We start from the raw sequence: 20,808 nt of genomic DNA on the forward strand, positions 1-20,808 counted from the left end.
CTTGAGAACTGCTGACGTGCAGTTAAGGTAAGTGAAAATAAATATTGAATGGATGACCTAAAATCACTGGGCCTTGTTTCTTAAAAGCATGTAAAGCCTAGATGATTTCCATCAAAGTTTTATTTTTGTTCTATTGAAACATTGTACACTTGAAAATATATTAATTTGATTTTTTTTTTCCTTTTTACATTCAATATATAGATAATTATTAGACCTGTTTAAAAAAAAAAAATTAAAAACTATATACAATTAAATTAGGCTGTAGAAATTTTGTGTATTGTCTTTTGTTTCCACAATCACAATAACGAAAGAAGACCAGGTCATTAAATTAAATCCAAAATGTATACTGTCTAATACAGGGGTCTGCGATCCCTAGGGGGTCCACAGAGGTACTGCAGAGGGCCTGCCAATTTTTGTCATAATTGCCAATTTTCACCAAAATAATGGTGAATGTGAGGGTGCAGATAATCAGGAAACTACAAACAGCGGAGCCATTTGCACTCCAACTGGATGAATCAGTGCACATGTCCGAAGATGCACAGCTGTTGGCATTTAATAACCAGGAATAATTATGCATGAAGTTTTTTTTATCAATCGTAAACACACACAGGCTAATAATCCAGTGTATAAATAGGTTAATAAGGTGAAATAAGGTTGATCTGTGTGTATTATTAGAGCACTTCCCGCCCTGTACTTCTCCCCTCCCGCCGCCAGTGGTCGCTGTTTTAGCCGTGGCGGTAGCGGGATGTCGGCGTGACAGCGGCGGTTGTGAAACTATAAACTTCCCGTGTGAACATCCGGTGTCTCTCTTTTACCGGTCCGAGTCAACATGGTGGGTACACAACAGATCACTTCACACCGACCGACTGTCACAATCCTTCTCAATCCTCACCGTGTGTCTGCCACCGAGCCGTTACAAGCACCGGTCTTCACAACGGCTTCACAACGTTTAAAAAAAGCCGAGTTTCGATGCACTTTGAGAGGCGTTAAATATATTTAAACACGGGATAAATGTCACGGGCTTACCCGCCCACCAAACTGATACAAACACCGGCAGACACGTTCAAACCGTTAATTTTTTAAATTTCACCTGACCGTTAGAGAAAAGAACGTTAACGTCTTTAACGGCCGGTTTAACCGTCGTCACAGGACTAACATTTAAGGACTAACGTTACCAAAACGACACAAATTCACCAATTATTTAATATTTTGCATTAACAGTAATTCTTTTAAAACTAATACCCTGAAATGGACATTATATTTGAGCTTAAAATCTATTTGCGGAGGGCTTGAAATTGTCTTCATGGAGCTATTTCTCATATAGATTTAAAGTATTTCTAAATATTTAGTGATTAAATTGATTTATTTTTTATTTTTGTTAGATTTTTAACAGATTTAAACTCTTAACATAAGACCTTAGGAAATTTAAAGTGCTAAACTACAGCAAAAATGCAATTTCTAATGTGATTGTAGTGATTTATTGGTCTAAAAACAAGTGGAAATGAGCCACTGTGACTTTAAAGTGAGATATATATATATATATGTGTGTATATATATTGTGTGGGTGTGTGTGTGTGTATATAGTATATATATATATATATATATATATTATATATATATAGATATATATAGAGAGAGAGAGAGAGAGAGAGAGAGAGAAGAGAGAGAGAGAGAGAGTGTGTGTATATATATATATGTGTGTTGTATATGTGTGTGTGTGTGTTATATATAATACACACACACAATATATAACACACACAATTAAATAGATATAATTATATTATAGATATATATATATATATATATATATGTGTGTATATGTGTTGTCAGGCCTCAAATTACTCAAACTCAGTCCACTAATATCAACTTAGACAACTTCTATCTGATTCACTTCCACATATAAACATTAATTTTTCTCTCTGTCTGTCTTCAGGGTCGAGTCAGGACCAAGACAGTCAAGAAGGCCGCCAGGGTCATCATCGAGAAGTACTACACCCGCCTGGGCAGTGACTTCCACACCAACAAGAGGGTGTGCGAGGAGATCGCCATCATCCCCAGCAAGCCTCTGCGCAACAAGATCGCGGGGTGAGCATGAACGCCGCTGCTGTTTTTGGGGTGAAATGTGCTGGTTGTTCACGTTTTTGTGATTGTTGCAGGAGGTGTTTCATTTTTCTGTGATAGACAGCTTAAATTATCCTGAAAAAGGTCAAACATATGTTTTAAAAGCAGCCACGTTTAAATGATCTCATAACAAACTCATATTTTTAAGGATTTCTGACATGTTTGATGACGTCTACGTCAAATGTGGAGTTTGAGAGATGACCAGAAAGGTTAAATGTTGTCACACAAGTCTTAAAAACAGCAGGACTGAAAATATGTTTGCAGCTCTCCAAGAGTGGTTCGGTTTGTGAGGAGTGTGTTTGTGTTTGCAAGCTGCAATGTGTGTGCAGTGTTAACATGCATGAAAAGACGAGCAGCAAACGAAGACATTAAAGCTGCCACAGTGAGACAGTCTTCACTTTGCCTGAGGCTCGAGCCTTCAGGGTTAACATCAGAATGACGACTGTGATGTTTGACGTGAGTGTGTAGATGTTGCACAGTGAGTCAGCAGTATATTCCCTCTGAGACGTGGCTCCTGTAGTTGTCCTGCAGCTTTAACAGGTTATTCTTGGAACGGATTAATTGGTGCTTGTGCTGCCGGCTTCTCGATTCTTCTTATTTATGTGTTTGGATTCAAGTGTTCTCGTAGCTCCCACACTTTGTTACCACGTTGTTGTGTTTGTTGACTGCTGGAGGTCAGAGCACTTGTGCTGAATTCAGCTCACAAAGTGAGTGTTGTTGCTGAGTTGATAGATTTTCAGTCGTGGTTTCCATTTGTTACAAAAATAAAGACCCCAAAATAAATCCACTTTCAATATTTGTTGCATTAGTCATATCTAAATATTACTTGTCTGTTTTAGAGAGACAGCGGTGACTAACAACATCACAAATGAATGTGTAAGTTAAGATCCAGATGAACCCAAACAAAAAAATAAATTGAAGGAGGTGAAGTAAGTGAGGGTGTTTGAGCTGGAGAGCAAATTTAACTGATAAAATGCAGGCTACAAATGATTCAGTAATAAGCTTTTAATGTCACAGTTTTTATTATTAAGCAGACAAAACTTCAGAGTATCATCCAACCATTCGCTGTAACCGCTTGTCCTCATCAGGCTGGACATAGGGAGAGGCAGCGGTACAGCCTGGACAAGCTGCAGACAAACAACCATCGTCTTAATTACTCCAAATATAAGTGACTAAGAATGGCAACCATATTTTCAGACACCGCTTTTAAAAGTTAGTGTTCATGCCCTGAGGTCATCGGCCATAAATAAGTTTGTGGTTACTAATATTTCATATTCATCATGAATGAATTTGTCGGTTTTTTTTGGGTGATCTTTTGTATTCTTATGAGAATTAATGATTTTCAGTTGCAGTAAAAACCAAAGAATCATTCAATAACGAGAAAATTCCCGCAGAAATTTTGAGAGTGAAGAGTGGGCACGGGGGTCTTTATTCAAAAAGCACACCTCAAATAGTTTATTTTTATGTTGAAGGGACTCTTATTTTGAAAATAGCCTCTCCTCTCCAAAATAACATGGGAGTCTATGAGGCTGTGGATGATTGTTGCCGGCGAATCTTTGTGTTTGAGACCAAAACGATAAGGCTGACAGCTTCCACACTGTTATCACTGCGACGGCCTCGAATTTTCCTACGTTTTGAGGGTATAATCATGTCTGTAGTCGGGCATCTGAGGCCACAATCGCAGTTTACAAATTTATTTTTGGACAAATTTTTCTCTCCCTCTCCACTCTAGTGATGACATCGCTCACTCTAGCAGACGCCATATACACCCATTATAGACGCAGAATTTGACTAAAAACCGGCTCAACTTTGAGCCCTGATAGTTTAAAAACGGTAAACGCTGTCGATGTTTGAGCCCTGATAGTTTAAAAACGGTAAACGCTGTCGATGAGTGAAGTGAATAACTGAAGAGAAGGCAAGCGTACCTACATTTTAAAGTTTAAATGAAGTGTCTCGGTGAAAGTATGCCAGAGCAGTTCATTGTTGAAAATGTCTGACTTTTTTTTCCCCCCATTCATTCCTATGTGAAATTTTTCACAGTTTTTTGCGAAAAACTCGCAAGTCTCTTAGAAAAGTAATAGCACGGGATTCGGGATGAGAACGCACGTTTTGATATATAATTTGTTGGGGTCCTCTCACTGCTGTGGGCCGCATTAATGGAAGAAAATGAATAATAAAACATGCAAAAAGAAGAAACATGCAGAAGATTATTAGTTGCCTCGTGTCGTGGGCACTAATTATGACAGAAACATTGGCACGTTATTAATGTGTAATCGTGAGCTTATATTTTTACTCGCTACAGTAAAAAGTCGTCTCTTAATTATAAATCAACTAATTTGTGCAGGTGCTACAGATGTGGTAATAACCATCACTCCCTGTTTGTCTCAGGTATGTGACGCACCTGATGAAGCGTATCCAGCGTGGTCCAGTCAGAGGAATCTCCATCAAGCTGCAGGAGGAGGAGAGAGAGAGGAGGGACAACTACGTCCCAGAGGTCGGTCCACACTCTGTCTTTGTCTTACCTGTGAATGTTTAATATGTTGCAAAGCAGCTTAGGTGTAACTACCACAGAGAAACTTTGAAGTGTAATGTCTGATTCGCAGTTCAGACGGATAATTTCTTGTTTTTAAATCTCCTCCAGATTTCTGCTCTGGACCAGGAGCTCATCGAAGTCGATCCAGACACCAAAGAAATGCTCAAAATGCTGGTGAGTGGAAAACATTTGTCTGCTTCTGTTCTTGACTCAAGGACACACAGTCATCAAAACCTGCTCTGAATATTAATACTTACATTCAGCCCGTCGAGACAGGTTATTCAAGCATGTGAAACGTAATCATTTTGGATAAAATCATGTTTTAAGGTGTTACTTATCCCATCAGTTTAATTGAGACATCGCTGCTTTCAAGGGCAGCATGTAAATGAACTCACAACCATGCAGACTTCCTCTCATAACCCCGATGATCAATATTTACTAGTAATATTTACTGACGCTCTCTCTGCCTCTTGCAGGATTTCGGCGGCCTTTCCAACCTTCAAGTGACTCAGCCAACGATTGGAATGAACTTCAAGACGCCACGAGGACTTTGAATCATGTTGTAATGATCCTCTGAATAAAAAGTTAGTTATTAAATCAATTCTTCCTTGTGCTTTTTTTTCCACCCTCATACGTGAAGTGATGAATATGTCCTGAAAGAAACATGAAGAGCAAAACATACAGCCAGATGATTCAATTAAGCTTTCACTTGTTGGTAATTTATATAACTGCTCGTTTCTCCACATCTGATAGCTTGTACAAGCTTGTAGAGCTGCAGCTAACGAAACACTGAAAGGACGCTTTGATAGAGCACGTTAAATTGATTTTTAATTAAATTTAAATGATGCATTAATAAAGAGGAAATAATTAATTGCCAATTGATTATTTTACATTGTTTACTTCACGCTCTGCCTGACTAAACAATTTAATCACTTCTTGTTGATGCTCTCGTGGTGACTCCAGACGGCATGTTGAAGCGTCATTGGGCAACATACTGAATCCCAAAGTCTGCACCATCGCTGTGAGACTGTGAATGAATAGTTCCTCAAATGAACAGTCTGCTCTGTGTGTTCGACTTGATTTAAATTGATAAAATAGGAGCTGCACATATTAAAATTGATCCTAAAATGACTTTGGATGGATTTTATTTAAAAATTAAATTTGTATTCATAACTTAAAATGTAATCAATTGATAAACCTGCCTGCATCGTGTCACACCATCACATCAAATAGTTTCAGGAATATTCGGGTTAAACTGCGTCAACAATCCGGCTGCTCTGACAGACTAAAACTGTCGTACTGAATGTTTAAGGATCAACTCAAAACATGCACAGGATCAAACCTAACAAACAGCTGATGGTAACAGCTTGAAAGGACTTTAACAGTTCATCACTGGGTTTTTGATTGTGTTTTTCAAATATGCAAACCAAAATAAAAATACATATTTGAAAAAGGAGTGAGAAGAAGAATTTATAAACTCTCATCCCTTCTCTTTAAATAATAATACCAAGCTTCCTTGCAACTTCAGATATACCTGATACTAATATAGCCCTGACTTTGTATTATACTCTGTGTTGGAGATTGTTTTTCCACCATTCTCATTCTGTGGAGACTTCATAATGATAAAGATCACTCAGTTCCAGTAAGTCCACTTGTGTTTTTCATGCTGTGACAACAAAATGTCTGACGTGCATCAAGTGTATGATCCACTGTCCAGTCAGAGTCAGGCTGACATCTCCTTTTACCATGTCGTCAGTCTCCAGAAAACACAGAACTTCAACAACCCAGTGACTCATACTGCATTACATGCTGACACATGTAGTATTCCACATGACACCGACGTTTGAAACTTAGTTTGACGTAAATGAGATTACAGAACACACTCGCAAACATCAAGACCAGGATGTCCAAAGTACGGCCCGAAGCTTCCTGAGGTTTCTTCCACCTTTTTTCTCTGTTAAAGGTTTTTTGTGAGCAAGTTTTTCCTCACTCGAACCGAGGGTCTAAGGACAGAGGGTGTCACTCCCTGTACAGATTGTAAAGCCCTCTGAGGCAGATGTACTTTGTGACTTTGGGCTATACAAATAAAATTGATTTGATTCATTTTTATAATGTATGCCTGCTGGGACTGTCAGATACTGTATGGCTGGAAGATTTGGCTTTTTTGGTTGACATAACGAAACATTTGAAGGCAGCTTCTTTTTAAGGAGTGCCACATTTGACAATATGAAGATCCCAGGGGCCAACAAAAAACATTTCATTTTTAAAATACTTTCATTGTCAATTTATTTTTTTAAATGGCTTAAATTTGGTTACATTGCCAATCAGGTGTGAACAAATCTAAAACACAGTTCATCCTTTCACATGTGGAGTCAGAAAAATAATAAATTGTATGGAACACATTAAGCTTGCATGAAGTTCATACAAATCTCATGTTCATTCTAAAGATGACTTATGAGTAATGCAAAGTCTGTTAACAGATATAGAACTGCAGCAATGTCCTTAAAAAGGTTCAAATGAGTCGTTATGTCAACCAAATCTTCCAGCCACACAGTATCTGACAATCCTAGCAGGCCATAAATAATTATAACAATGAAACTTTGGTAAGTATTACCAAATGACCAACGATGACCTGTGGGTGTGGAACGAGATCAGGATCAGTGTTAATAAGAGTCCAGACATGTCTGCTAATGCTTAAACACCTTTATTGTGCCCAATCTGAACATACTCCACAACTGTAAGTAGCAGCAAACTTGGCAGACCACAATGAGGTAGACTTTCAAAACTCTAAAAAGCAGCTGGGCTAAAGGGACAACAAGCTCAGCATGACAAACCTAATGGATAAAGAAAAGACAATTTGTCTTTGGCACACAGCTTATTATGCATTTATGTCCAACTGGAACAGGAAGGCAAAATGGGATAAGAAAGCGTGGAATCATTTACTGGGGTCTACTCAAGCTCTGGATAGATGAAATTTATCAGCTAAGTGGAAGTTCTTACATTCAACAGGAAACAAGCAGCTGTTCTAACATAGGCGTGTCCCCCTGCTGATGTACAAAAGTGATTAAAAACCACTGCCACCTCTCCAAACGTGCAAATTAAAAAGTGCAAAAATCAAAAAAACTATGTACAATCAGATGTTCATTCACTCTACTCTAGTCTCAACAGGGTCCATCAAGTTGCTGGAGAAATGATGGATGGCCAAGTTGAAGCATATTCCAGTACTACTGTTACATACATTTAATATAACTGGACCAACAAAGCAAGTTAAAGTAGTAAGTCCAACATTTGTGCCCATTCAGTTGAAATTTGGGAGGGCAAATTAAAAAAGAAAAAAAAAAAAAATCTAGCCACAGAAAAAAATGTATGAGAAAAAACAAAGAGGAAAAATAAAAAGAGGGGGGTTCTCCCATAAACAGCCGCCTGGTAGAATTCTGTTCAAAATTTTCATGTCATGACTTAAAACCGTTTGTGTACAAATTAGTAAAAAACTGCGTAAAAATGTCTGAAATGCGACTGGTTAAATGAAGCCCAACATTCAACTCCCAAAAGTAAGAAACACCAGTTGGCTTGCACAGGAAAAAACGGATGCCAACTGGGGGTAAGGGTTAGGAGGGGAGGGAGGGAGGGAGGAGGGGAAAAAAATAAAAATTTAAAGGCACTGTATGGCATTTGCCAATGAACGGCAATGAGACTTTGCGTGATTGCTCTTCACTATGCAACACATGTAAACAAAAAGAAAAAAGAAATGGCATTTTCGTCCACTTCTTAACCTTAGGCTGACTCCCATCTTTCTCTGGCCACAAGTCTGGGAAAAAAATGCATAAGTGTGAAGGGCCCCTTGTCTCTCCCAACAAGGTCACTGTGCATAGTGCCACTGTGAACAACAGCAAAAATGTAGCAAGTGCAAAAGTGAACATTTTTCTACAGTGATATCCCCAGTGCCTGGTGGAGTGCCGTGGTGCCCTCGTTACTGGAGGGACGCCCGGCACACGTGCTCTCCTTGGCGGGCAGCCTCGCCCCCTTTAGATGGGGGCTCTTCCTCTGGCCCTTCAGAGTGTTCGGATCCATCTGCTCTAGCTGGAGTCCCTGTTCTTCTGGTTGCGCATGAGGGGTCGGTGGTTGCTCAAGATGTCCATGGAGTGCTGCCAGTGCCAGCAAGAGCGGCAGAAGTACTTGAAGCAGGCCTGAGTGTCACAAGGATTGAGGTTATCTCAACATAACATGTCCGACATTCTCAGGCAATTCATTTCAAACTGCATTCATGCACAACAGCTCAAAATAATTTCAAAAAGACACTTCTGGTTTATTACAACTGTAAATCAGGTTGTAAACAAGATCTAAACCTCTTTATTCTTAGGTAAAACTGAGTGTTAGCACAGCCCGATGTGTAATCACAGTAAGAACGGTGGGTCAGAGCTGAAGCAGAAAGTCTGGAAACTGAGATTTTAGACAGTTAAGGTGATTTTGCAGACACGGTGCAACACAAATCATCTCGCCTCAACCAGACGATCGTATCACGCCGATATTAGGCAGCGATTCTCCACTGTGTTTTTTTTGTGGTGGAACATTAGGGGCGTTTTAACTGACGACTGTGCATGACAAACACGTTAGCGATCTCAACAAGATGACAAACTAAAATCATACTCCTGATTAACTCCAACCATCACCAGGACAAAGACTTAAAGAAACACAAGTTTCCACTGACCTGGTCTCTGCAGAAGAAAGGCCCAGGTTGGCGAAGGCAAACTTGACACATGGAGTCTTCCAGGTACGGGTCAATCTGGACCTGAGGGGGGGGGGGGGGGAAGCAAAGCAATGTTACTCACTTCACAGCAGTCACAGTAAGCGAGGTATAAAAACATTTTTAAAAGCTTCCAGCACTGAGTGAGAACCTGCTGATTCAGCACTTACGAAAGAAAGATCCAGCACATTTTACATTTGTAATATGCTTGTTTGAGCTCAAATCTCTGGAGTTACTCTCTACCACAGCAGAGACACCGCTCATCTTCTTACCTTCTTTGTAAACTTGGGGGTCTTGATCTCCACAAAGGCTGCGCACACAGCCTTCAGGTAACTGCGCTGATTGTTGAAAGTAACACGTCCAGAGCCTGCACACACGACATCAATAAAGAGCCCACTGTTTGGGGGAAAAAATTTCTGCACAAGCTTATAAAACAGATATTTAGTAGTCAAACTATTGGACTGTTTCCTCAGCACTTTAAAGATCATTTTTTTCAGCTCAAATCCATTCAGTGTCATTGACAAATACAGTGAGTACGTTGATCACAGCAAGTCAGTTCAGAGTGATTTCAGTCTGAAATTCACCTCTGACATTCCTTGTTTCTGAAAGGAGGCTTCATTCATGAAACACTTCATAAGTATAGTACAAGGAGTTTAACTAGTTATGAACGGCCTTTAATATTGTTGCCTCTGTATGACCTACATCAAACAAGACCATCTCTGAGAAGACTGGCTATTTGTAGTTATTCTAACGCATGGCACCAGGTCAGATTCCCTTGAAATAAACTAAAAAGAACTGCCTCTACAGTAGATTCCTGCATCACCACGCTGAACGTCTACAAACTGCATGGTCGTACAGAGGCAGAATTCTGACTTGTCCGGTGGTCTCACCTATGGGGTACTTGTGCTTGTCCGTGTCGATACCAGCGTACATGACGCCTCCAAACAGGTCGTTCATGATGCTGGCCAGCGCCTCGGCGTTCAGCATGCCATGCAGCGCACCAACAAACACCGTCTTACTGGGGTCCAAACGCTGAGCAGGGCAGCGCACATAGTTACTGTCGGAGATCACCCAGGGGATCACCTGCACCTGTAACCAGAGAAGGGACACAAGTCTCGACATGTTACTCAACCCTGCAGATAGCATTTATCTCTGACTGCAAACAATGACAATGCTGGATCTGCAAAAAATGAAACCATTGATTTAAAAATACAGAAGCACGATAAGCTCACAAGAAACTGGAACCGGTGAAGGTTTTGTTTTATAAATTACTTCAACTCACGGATTGAAAATTGAATTATTTCAGCTCTAATGTGATCACAAATCAGCTTTTAGCTTTACACCGACACAGTTCCAGAGTATTTAAGTTAGACTCTTAGTTGCTTCCTAATCAAAGAAAAATTCAGATTAAATTTGCAGTATTGTTTGAATGCATCTAGTGTTTAATCTAAACCTCTTCAGACTCTACACATACACCCAACCAGTAATGTTTTGTGTGGGTAAAGCATAATCAGGAAAATACTTCAATTATTAAAAGTGCTGAATGCAGAAAAATTGATTACTCATTAATGCAAGCAGCATTTTAATGTTGAATTTAGTTGAGGTTTTTTTTTTGCCATTTGGTAAAGGACTGTAACTAATTTAAACCATCCATTCATTTGTTGATAAGTCTTAAGATTGAAAATTTTACAAACGAAACAATCAGAGGCAGAAAGTTTAGTTCAACCAATAATCAAACCTCAAACTTTTTAATTATAACCGAGAAATGTTTACATTTTTCCATTAATGACTTAAATGTTAATTAAATCTTCTGGCAATCATTGTGTACTTTTATACACTTGCTTTAAAACAATGCTTTATAAGCTCTTGATACATTTCATGTGCAAAAAAATCTGTACAGCAACTAAAGCTGTAGATATTACAGTGACGCAAGAAGACTACAATGAAGAGGAATAGAAGTGCAAAGTGACATGAAGACTAGTACATATAACAGCATTTGTACTTTAAAGACGTATTCAATTGTCTCGTTTAACTCACATCCTTGCATCGCATTCTGCGGCTGGACATCTTGAAGTAGTACTCTCGGTTGTCCTCGGGGTGAAACGGGTCCTGGGAGCAGGCGTGGAGCAGCGCCCGCACAGACTTGTCATTCTCAAACACCAGGTAAACATAGCCTAAAAACAGACAACTTTAGGATGGAGAAAAATGGCCCTCCACCCCCCCACAAACTGTATGATGGAGTGAATTTAGACACTCGCAATAATCAGGCAGCCACACAAGGGAGTCATTAAGTTATAGCAATTTGTCGGCTTTAAAAAGACAATGAGTCAGGATGCTTCTAAGGGAATAAATAAGATTGATCCGAGGCTGCAACCATCAGTCGTAAAATTTTCTGGCACATAGATAAGTCTCAACTTAAGACGTGTGCCGTGAAGCCTTCAGTAGAAAGGATTAAACAGAATATTTGCTCAGCTGAACAGCCTAAAAATAAGACCAATCAATACTTAAACCAAAGAAACCCAACTGTAAGCATTCACCTTAAGTCTAAAGCATTGTGAGGCATTTATTTTGTCCACTGGCTGCATCTACCGTGTTTCACGCTACATTTAAGCCCAATTAATCACCAGCTGAAGTCGCTCTAGAAGGCCGACTCACCACCATGCCATGTGGTCACCACAGTGCCACCCTGAAACCATGAAGAAAAATAAATAGCCTACCAGCTTGTTGTTACCTTTGGCTACATTACCTTTGGGAGGACAGCGAGGGTGCTTTCCATCCTTACCCGGCCACTCCACAGTCAGAGGGCCGTATCCACTGAAGGTGTTGATCAGGCCGGCTGAAACAATGACAACATGAACATTTCAAAAACAGGCGGGGATCCATAAAGTGACACATTTCTAGTTTTAATTGTGGCTGTGGGGAGTTAACACATAAAATTTGACCTCACTTTGAAGCGTGAACAATCAAATATGCAAGTTCATGCTGCGCTGCCGTTTGTATCGACCTCTTCGCTAATTGGAATTCATCATTAAACACCTTTTATTTTTCAAGCCACAATAAGATAAATAGTTTTACTTCGTGAGGCTCCAGTGTCTACAAAATGTTTACACGCTCCCCCTCAAATGGACTAATATATTTTATTGTCCTTACAAGGAAATTTGTCGCCAGCGTGCCACATGAATTAATAAATACAGACACATTAAACACAGCTACACAGCTGTTTTGTTAAGAGATGCTATGTCAGAAGGGACAAAACTGCCATAGCGTGCCCGTTCACAGGCCAGGGACCTGCATCTGTGACCAGGTGGGAGGGTGAGGTCAGAGATGAAGGATTTGGAGGCATGGTGTGTGTGAGCTGAGTAACAGTGTTTTGACTAACAAACACTCATAACTGCTCTGAAACCTTTTACAAAGCATCAGTCCACCTCATTAAGTTTTATGTTGCTGCAACAGGACAAATTTCCAGATAGAACTAATAAAAGTACCATCAGTAATCAAATTTATATCATTCTAGTGTACAGTATTATGTTACTCTTACATATGCTTTGCTGCTAATAATCACACCATTATTTCAGCTTGGCTGAGACTGTAGCTCAAATGCAACACCACCTGTTGATAGTGTAAATCTTACTCTCTCATTTTATATTGTTCTCCATTCATTTGTACTTATGTCTGTCCTTGTGCTGCTATAACACCGGATTTCCACTGAGGGCTCAAGAAGAGATCTGATCACATCTAAACCAGAATAATTGAGGTAATATGGATGTGGGCACAGCTACTTAAAAATTCACGATAATAAGCCTCTAAAATCATCAAGAGCTCCGACATTAAAATTAAAGCAGCAGTAACCTTCTGTGATGTCCCAGGGCACGCCACCAAGAAAGACCTTGCAGGAGTACAGAGGATCCTTGTTGTTTCTGGGAGGCAGCTGACCACTCCAGGTGAACGTGGCCTCATTCACAGCTGATGAGTAAGCAAAAATTCAGAGGTCACTTCCTTTTCTATCTTTAAAATGTGTTCATGGTGGCTTTATTGAAGTGTTTCAGATTTACCTGCAGCCTGTCTGTGCAGGCGGGCCTCCCTCTCAATACTGAACGCATCATCCGACTGGTCGAGCATGTCGGAGCCAGGCCACGGCGAGCCGGTACGCCAGCGGCGGGACATGCCTGAGGAGGCAGGGCTGGCGCTGGATGGCGGGGTCAGAGGAGAGCTGGAGTCCTGAGGGTCCAGACGGGAGCCCAGGCGCAGCAGATCCTTCTGCATGTTTGATGGGAGATAAGGCAGGGGAGGGGAAATCCGCAGATTCGACTGTAGAGAAAGACATGTCCAGAAAATTATGGAGACCTGAGGAGACTGATGTGATTTAAGCATACATTATATAACAGTGTACACACACCAGCACAAACAAAGACCGGGTTTAATGAAGCCTGTACTTCAGTGGCTTACAAGTCAAGGTCAGCAAATGTACATTTATTTCCACTTCGCTGACTCCATCAGAACATCAGAGCGCTGTCACTTCTCAATCTGCTGCTCCGACTTTCTCAGAAACGCAGATTTTATTCACTAGTGAAGTGAAACCTGCGAGCTAGTTCAGGCAGCCAGGTTGAGTCTACCCTCCTCTCAGGACAACATAGTTAAACACCTTTACAGTCATGGAGGTGTACTGAAGTGGTCTGTGCTCCATTTACTTCAATGCTGCCACACTTATCTGAAAGCTGTACTGATGCTGCTGTTTTAATAAGCCCCAACTCCACCCCAGCATCCATGTGTAGGATGCAAGAGTCAAGCTTCCCCTGGGAGCCTGACGTGAGTATTTTCTTGAGAACAAAAAAAGGTCAGGGCAGAGATAACACCAGGATGTTGTACATAGTCAACATTCACTTATGCACGTTCCTGTAGATGTTTCACATTAAAAGTCTTGCAGGAAAGCGAAGGATCACACCCTGAGAGCAGCTTTAGGATGTGAAGGAAGTGTTAAGTTGATAACCTGAAAGTTGTGAATCGAACAGTTTATGTAAGCAAATCTCAGACCAACATAGTGATTAGAGCTGCAGCGAATAGTCGACTAATCAATGAGTCTGACAGATATTAGCTGTTTCAATAGATTTCCTCAATGCAAAAATGGCAGAAAATTTCTTTTTCCAGCCTCTTCGGGTTTTTCTAATTTATATAAAATGGAATTTCTGGGGTTTAGACTGACCAAACGAGACATTTAAAGACATCACCCTGGACTTTGCAGTAGAAAATTGTTCAAAATGTCCATCTTAGTTTCTCAAGCATCATTAGTTGCAGTCCTGATTGATATGACTGTATTCATTATGTGGATTGTATTGATGGAATAAGTTCATATCAGGTAAACACCAAGTGTCACACTGACAAACAGATCAGAAAAGAGCAAGATGTCTTATATACACTTAAGAAACATTAATAATACGAGCCACAATTTGATCAGTCATGGCACCTACAGGTCAAATATTCCCCACCTGACTTCAACATCATAAGACAGTTAGTGATCATCACATGTCTTACCAGCATGTCACAGAGATGGTCCGAGCCAGAACTGAAGCCACTGGTCTCCGAGTCTTCAGGACTGCTGGAGCGAGAGTCCAAAAAGGAGCTCGAGTCCAGACGGTTTGCCATGCGAGCCACGCTGGGGAACTTCTCCAAGAAGTCAGCAGTCATGCTCATGGACTCCGGGGGCAGGTAGCCTGGGGGCTTCCCAAGGACACTACTGAAAGGGCTGTTCAGTATACCTAGCACTGAAGAGAGAAGAGACACTTGGTGAGATGACTCAGACGTTTCAGTCATCTGTACAAGTAGCCATGGCAATATCTCCCCTTCACTTGTTTGACGTAAACTGAAGAAAATGGGATGCGTGTGCTGAATCTGGAGAGCCGTATCGATTCATCAGGAGACCTGCTGAATTGCTTTTTAAAATTTGTATCTCTTTTCTATTTTAGGGAAGCCGTTTTGTAATTGGATAAGCAAAGTAAAGAAAATTGGGTTTGTGTGCTGAATCTGCAGAGCTGACTCAAACTCAAGTTTCCAAAATTTGCAAGTAGAAGATACTTGACGTGCAAGCTGGCTGCCAACAGCAAGCCGAAATAGCTCACATTGATACCTGAAGCATTTTCAAATTTTACATTTGTTGTTTTGTAACTTGGCTGCTACAAAAAATGCGATCTACCCAGAAGCTACACACGTTCCCCTTTAGCACAAGTACTGGAGGCCATTTTATCCGACACGTTCCCCCAAACAAAGCCCAGCGACTGCTAATTCCTTATGCATTACCCAGCACCTCCCTTCCTCTTGATAACAAAGTGAGTCAGCTGGCAAATGTGACAGATATGTACTGCGTGACCTGTAACAGTGAACATGAGGCTCTGAGGGGATTATTCAGCTGTAGGCCACATTCAAAAAAGCTCTGTCCCACTTTGTTGCGGGCCCAGTTTAGAAAGCACTAAATGAAGTTATGCCTGGTCGGTTTGGACATGCGGTGTTAAAACTATAGCTCTACAAATGGGTCACGACAAGTGGGACATCGTTATAATCTGTGGTAACTTTCCAGCAACGAGACGGGCGTCACAGAAGGCATTTACATCTTAGTCCTGTTTTCTAGTTTGTATTCACAGCCTGGTAAGTAAACATCCAGGCATCAGTTTGATCAACAGGTTATGTACTTAAATATTTAGAAAATAACTAAACTTCTTTGTTTATAATTTAAAAAGAAGTGTGGGGGAAATAAAAGTAGCTGGATTGTTTTTGTACCTACTGGATTGCTAGAGATGCAGCAAAGCAAAACTGCTACATCATCCTCCCTGGTGACGCTACAGCCTGTTCCCACACACAGGCTGCTGTTAATGACCAATCGCATATTTCAATAGAAATGAGGCCAGACAAATTAAAAAAAAGGCACACACCCTCACAGATGTCACAATAACAGATATAATGTCCGAATATAAAAGAGACTCTAGAAAGAAAGCTACCAACACCCACCACACTGGGACATTATGTGGTATAAACCTCAGCTTTTGCGGTTATTCCTAAATTAATTAAAGTAAATAAAATATCTGGTACTTACTGGACGGTGAGCTGCTCTGAACCTGGGAGGGAGAGGCGTGTGTGTCCGTCTCCTGGCTGCTCCAGGGTCTGTCCCACCCAGACAGCCGGAGAGATTGGAGGCCCAGGCCCAGGTCTGTGACACCTGGTGGGCCCCTGGACGACGGCATCTCCTGGGAGCCGGGCATGCCACCACAGTTGGGAAAGAGCATCCTCCTGCTGCCCACCGCAGCCAGCTCCGACTCTTTTCGGTCCAAGATCCAGTTCAGAGATTTAGAAAAAAGAAAAAAAAAAAAAAAAGGAGAGGAAGTGTTAGACAGCTGAAAAAGAAAGAACTGTTTCAGAGAGAGAGTCGGCACATAAAACAGCTTCTGTGATGAGCAATCTCATTTAAAAAAAACAAACTTCCCTCATCACAACATCTCCCCCTACCCTGGCTGACGGGGGAGCTAACCTGCTGCCTCTGTGCTCGGTGAAACTGCCATGCATCTCCGTCCGCATCACTGACCCACCTAGCAGCATGTGACATGGCTGCTGATGCACTCGCACACCCCTGCTAATGACATCAGCCCCCCCACCCTCCCCACCTCCCTGCCTCCTTGCCTAACAACTGTGTAATGAAAAATTCCTGTCGGAGCTATTGGCTTGTTGATACAAGTACTCCCCTCTCTGGTAGGCACAGCACGTCTCTGAGTCGGTGGGAAGACAGCCGCCACTGCTACTGCTGCTTACTCTGTGTCTAGCCTTGTTTCCTGAGCGAGCTGACAGAGCAAGGGAGGAGGGAAGGAGGGGGAGGCGAGGGGCAGAGCTACAGTGGCATGGTGGGAGGCAGCATGGGCGATGAAGAGAATGACTCAGCAGACTTTATTTAAAAGAGAACTTCAGGCTTGAGGATGCTCAATAACCAAAGGGAAAACTGGATTTCACATAACTATCACACTTTTAAAATTTGTTTGCACGCAAACGGTGAGGTTTGAGGCATGCAGAGCCTCGCTGTAGCAGAAGCAGCTGACTGATCAGATGTTGAGGACCGAGCGATTTGCACTGCCAGCTCCTCCCTTCCCTCTCCAGGCCTGGAAAGCATCCAGCTGCCAGCAACAGCCCTGATTCAGCAACACCAAGCTGAGGTGGCGGGGCAGAGAAGCCACACCAGAAGTTTAGCTCAGTTTACATCAAGATACACTTCACTTTCAGATCACTCCAAACTTAATCAATGCTGTACTCCTGCTTATGGCAAGCCCAGTAACCCCTTTATAACTTTTATATAATCGTCTAGATCACAAACGCAAGTCATGAGCGCGGACATACCTTCAGCAAATTAATTCAAGGAAAGGACAAAGGCGCTGTGCTGAGCTTAAATCTTGGCAAATCTCACTTCTGGGATAAAAAAAAAAAAACACTCAGAAGTGCTGCAATGCTGCAGAGCAGCGATGCAGCATGAATCAGCTGCTGGCATCCGAATGATAATGACAAGGTGAAGGAGGTTTAACAGATGGAGGCTGATTAAAAAACAAGAAACCGGCTAACTCTCAGGGGGATGCAACCGTTTACCTTCAAAATCCTTCCTCATAAAAGTTAACTAGTCGTGTTGTGAGAAGGTTTGAACTAAAATGTAACCACAGAATCAAACCTGAGACTCTGGGCTGAGGTCATGCCCGCTAAGTTTTTAGTAAACTTGCATTGTGGTTATTTTTAGACTGAGACAGATTAAAGATGTCACATTTAAAAAAAGAAAAAAAAAAACCTTTGCAGTGTCCTTTTAGACTTTAACAAAATTAGCAACCATTGATAACGATTAAGACCTTTATGAATAAAAAAAAGCCGCAGGTTACTCTCATATCTCAGCTCCTAAAGATGTGAGGATGTGCTGCCTCTTTGCTTTATCGTCACTGTAAGTTACATCTTTGGTTTTTGTCAGACAAACGCAGGAATGTGAAGACATCACATTGGGCTTCTGACACTTTCTAGACCACTGGTTCTCAAACTGGTACAACTCAAATGATTTTAAAATGAAATGATCCGAAAATATAAAAATCGTCTGCAACAGTTTAAAATTAAAATATCGCTGAAATGTTTTTTTTTTAAATAAGTTTTGCATTTCCTGAAATATCATGTCTCAATATCAGCATTAGGTGTCTTCATTCACGTAGTGCACGCATTGGAGGTTAAAATTAACATTTTATAAAAAAAACAAATGACTCCAAACAGGAAATATTAAAAAGACGTGCAGATTTCAACTAAATGAGCTCTTGAACCGGTTCTGTTCAGGATTCAACAGTCAATAAATAATCTTATCAGGGATAAACTGGCCTCTAGCAGTTAAACAGGGTCGTCTTACGCTGTCAGTCTGAGACACAAGTGGTATAAAAAGACTAGACTAAATGATTAATTCATAAAAGATAAAATAAATTTAAAAAAAGCCAATCTGACAAACAAATGAAGGACTTCAGAGCATTTTCCAAAACAGGAGGAGGTCCTGGTTGAGCAGCATTCAAACTGCGAAAGTGCTTACATGCAAGAAAAACACACGAGTATGCAGGTAAGTTAAGATGTGCAGATCAGTGTTGTAGTCAAGACCAGCTAAACAGACCAAGTCAAGACTGAGAAGAGCCCAAGACGGACTTGAAAATATATAGCCTACTTAGGTAGCCAATTATTCTCCATATTTATTCAGTTAATTATCAAAAGGTGGCTGGACAAGTTAGACATTATAAAAGCTGATTAATGGGAGGCACTGGTGATCTCCTGCAGTTGTGGTCTGAGACAAGACAACACCTTCAAAAAAAAAATTGTCTTGAAACCAATCTCAGGTACTACAACGCTGTGTTAAACACATGTGGAAGGGTATACATCAGTATAGGTAGACCTGTACAATCCAATGTGAAAAAAATCTTACCTTTATGACGCTTATGTTTCAGTCAGAGAGGTAGTAATTTAACTATTGTGTTTATTATTGAGGTTGTAGTCTGGACTGTTATATTATATTGAGGGCCAAAATATAAGTACAGCACCAGCACCCACTAAGGCCTCAACAGTAAGCATAAGTTACATTAATACCTCACTAACAGTAAGTGTACCTAATGAAGTGGCCTGAAAGAGACTTTAATACCACTCTGTGCATATATGCACGGTCAAAAGCTCCAGTAGATTATATAATCTTGCCTTTTTCAAATAAATAAATCTAAATTTCAAGATTTCAAGCTTCATCATTGGTAATTGTTCAGTATTTCTAAAAATAAATAAATAAAAAAAAAAAAGTATGTGTGAGTATTTTCTTGCAGCCATGTCCGCCTGCTGCAGCGTGAATGCAACATAAATGAGACTTTACCACACAGCATGTCTGGCTTTCCCTTGGTGTTGGGTGTGGTGCACACACCGGTGAAATCCAGAGCGTTACCCAGCATGGTGTTCATCCTGCGGAAGATGTCCGCGTTGCTACAGGTGGACAGGGCCGGAGACTCGGAGTCCGGGCTCTGCGGCCTGCGGGGATCGTTTCTCTGCAAAGGAGGGAGCCAGACATTAATCATGTGTTCATGCTAAAGCTGAAAATTAATTAAAACAGTTTTTTCATGTAGGAATTTAAAGTTTTAAGTCCAGCAGCGACGTCGGTGGTAGCTCCATGGCACACAAAAGGTCAAATACAAACATTAAACGTGCCTCAAACTAATTAAAACCCACCAGTTTAATTTATTTTAATGAATTTAATTTGTTTTTTCTGTCACTCACCAGGGAAAACGCCATGATATGCACTGACAGCCTATGAGAAATGTCACAGTAAGAACCGCTGTCTGCAGTGAAAGGTCATATTTATGAAGTCTGCTAGCTGCTAATCACACTCAATTGGCTGAACGTGTGCGCGGAGAGGGCTCGAGGGCCGCGGCGCGCTCACGTGCGCCACAAACATCAAAAGCACGCCGCAGACATGACTGGTCACGTGCCTAAATGATAATTTAGATGCTTAAAAATGCAGAAACTGATCAGTTATTAAACTTTATGAACGTTTTAGGTTGTATTCTTGATATACTGCTTATTTTATATATTATATTTAATATGTACTTGCTTCTGTGCCACAGTATTTAAATACTATGAGTGTATGTGTGCATGATGTATATACATATACACTTGGCTTGGTGTCTTGTGTGTTGACCCTCAAATAGGCTGCTTTGAAAAAGGTCTATTCTTTACTCAGATTCATGAGATAGATAGATAGATAGATAGATAGATAGATAGATAGATAGATAGGAGCCACAAGAAATGAAAGTGGTCAGTGAATCATTCATTTAAACCCTCCACATAACGATTCCACTGTATAAAACAAGTATAATAATACAACTTTATTGTCTTTAGCTGA

The 20,808-nt window shown here is 40.8% G+C and overlaps 2 protein-coding genes across 6 annotated transcripts; one reads left to right on the plus strand and one right to left on the minus strand.

The window, feature by feature from the left end:
* The first annotated feature begins 716 nt into the window (after positions 1 to 716).
* LOC104922792 (40S ribosomal protein S17) lies at positions 717 to 5,255 on the plus strand. The gene is made up of 5 exons (XM_027281006.1): positions 717 to 832; positions 1,934 to 2,085; positions 4,510 to 4,615; positions 4,763 to 4,828; positions 5,131 to 5,255. Exons 1-5 carry the CDS (start codon positions 830 to 832, stop codon positions 5,206 to 5,208), a joined length of 405 nt encoding a protein of 134 aa, XP_027136807.1. The 5' UTR covers positions 717 to 829; the 3' UTR covers positions 5,209 to 5,255.
* A 2,087-nt stretch (positions 5,256 to 7,342) lies between these two features.
* cpeb1b (cytoplasmic polyadenylation element binding protein 1b) lies at positions 7,343 to 20,318 on the minus strand. Of its 5 annotated transcripts, none has more exons than XM_027281824.1 (12): positions 20,184 to 20,318; positions 19,855 to 19,954; positions 16,480 to 16,701; positions 14,928 to 15,157; positions 13,451 to 13,706; positions 13,248 to 13,361; positions 12,130 to 12,234; positions 11,436 to 11,572; positions 10,289 to 10,487; positions 9,671 to 9,765; positions 9,363 to 9,443; positions 7,343 to 8,841 (listed from the first exon to the last, which is right to left on the minus strand). In XM_027281824.1, exons 1-12 carry the CDS (start codon positions 20,196 to 20,198, stop codon positions 8,731 to 8,733), a joined length of 1,665 nt encoding a protein of 554 aa, XP_027137625.1. In that variant the 5' UTR covers positions 20,199 to 20,318; the 3' UTR covers positions 7,343 to 8,730. The 5 variants fall into 5 exon arrangements, with proteins under 5 accessions (XP_027137625.1, XP_027137624.1, XP_027137623.1 ...); XM_027281823.1 differs by having other exon boundaries at positions 19,834 to 19,954; XM_027281822.1 differs by having other exon boundaries at positions 12,145 to 12,234; positions 19,786 to 19,954.
* Positions 20,319 to 20,808: the final 490 nt, after the last annotated feature.

This window comes from Larimichthys crocea, chromosome VIII, assembly GCF_000972845.2.
Source record: "Larimichthys crocea isolate SSNF chromosome VIII, L_crocea_2.0, whole genome shotgun sequence".
Taxonomy (NCBI): domain Eukaryota; kingdom Metazoa; phylum Chordata; class Actinopteri; family Sciaenidae; genus Larimichthys; species Larimichthys crocea.

What these genes read in the sequence shown, in the direction of transcription:
- cpeb1b (XM_027281821.1), bottom strand. An exon ending in CCTGCACAGACAGGCTGCAG is followed by an intron (nt 13,362 to 13,450) that starts GTAAATCTGAAA and finishes CTTACTCATCAG; the next exon opens with CTGTGAATGAGGCCACGTTC. An exon ending in CAAGCACAAGTACCCCATAG is followed by an intron (nt 9,766 to 10,288) that starts GTGAGACCACCG and finishes TCGTGTGTGCAG; the next exon opens with GCTCTGGACGTGTTACTTTC.
- LOC104922792 (XM_027281006.1), top strand. An exon ending in CTGCGCAACAAGATCGCGGG is followed by an intron (nt 2,086 to 4,509) that starts GTGAGCATGAAC and finishes TGTTTGTCTCAG; the next exon opens with GTATGTGACGCACCTGATGA. An exon ending in AAGAAATGCTCAAAATGCTG is followed by an intron (nt 4,829 to 5,130) that starts GTGAGTGGAAAA and finishes TGCCTCTTGCAG; the next exon opens with GATTTCGGCGGCCTTTCCAA.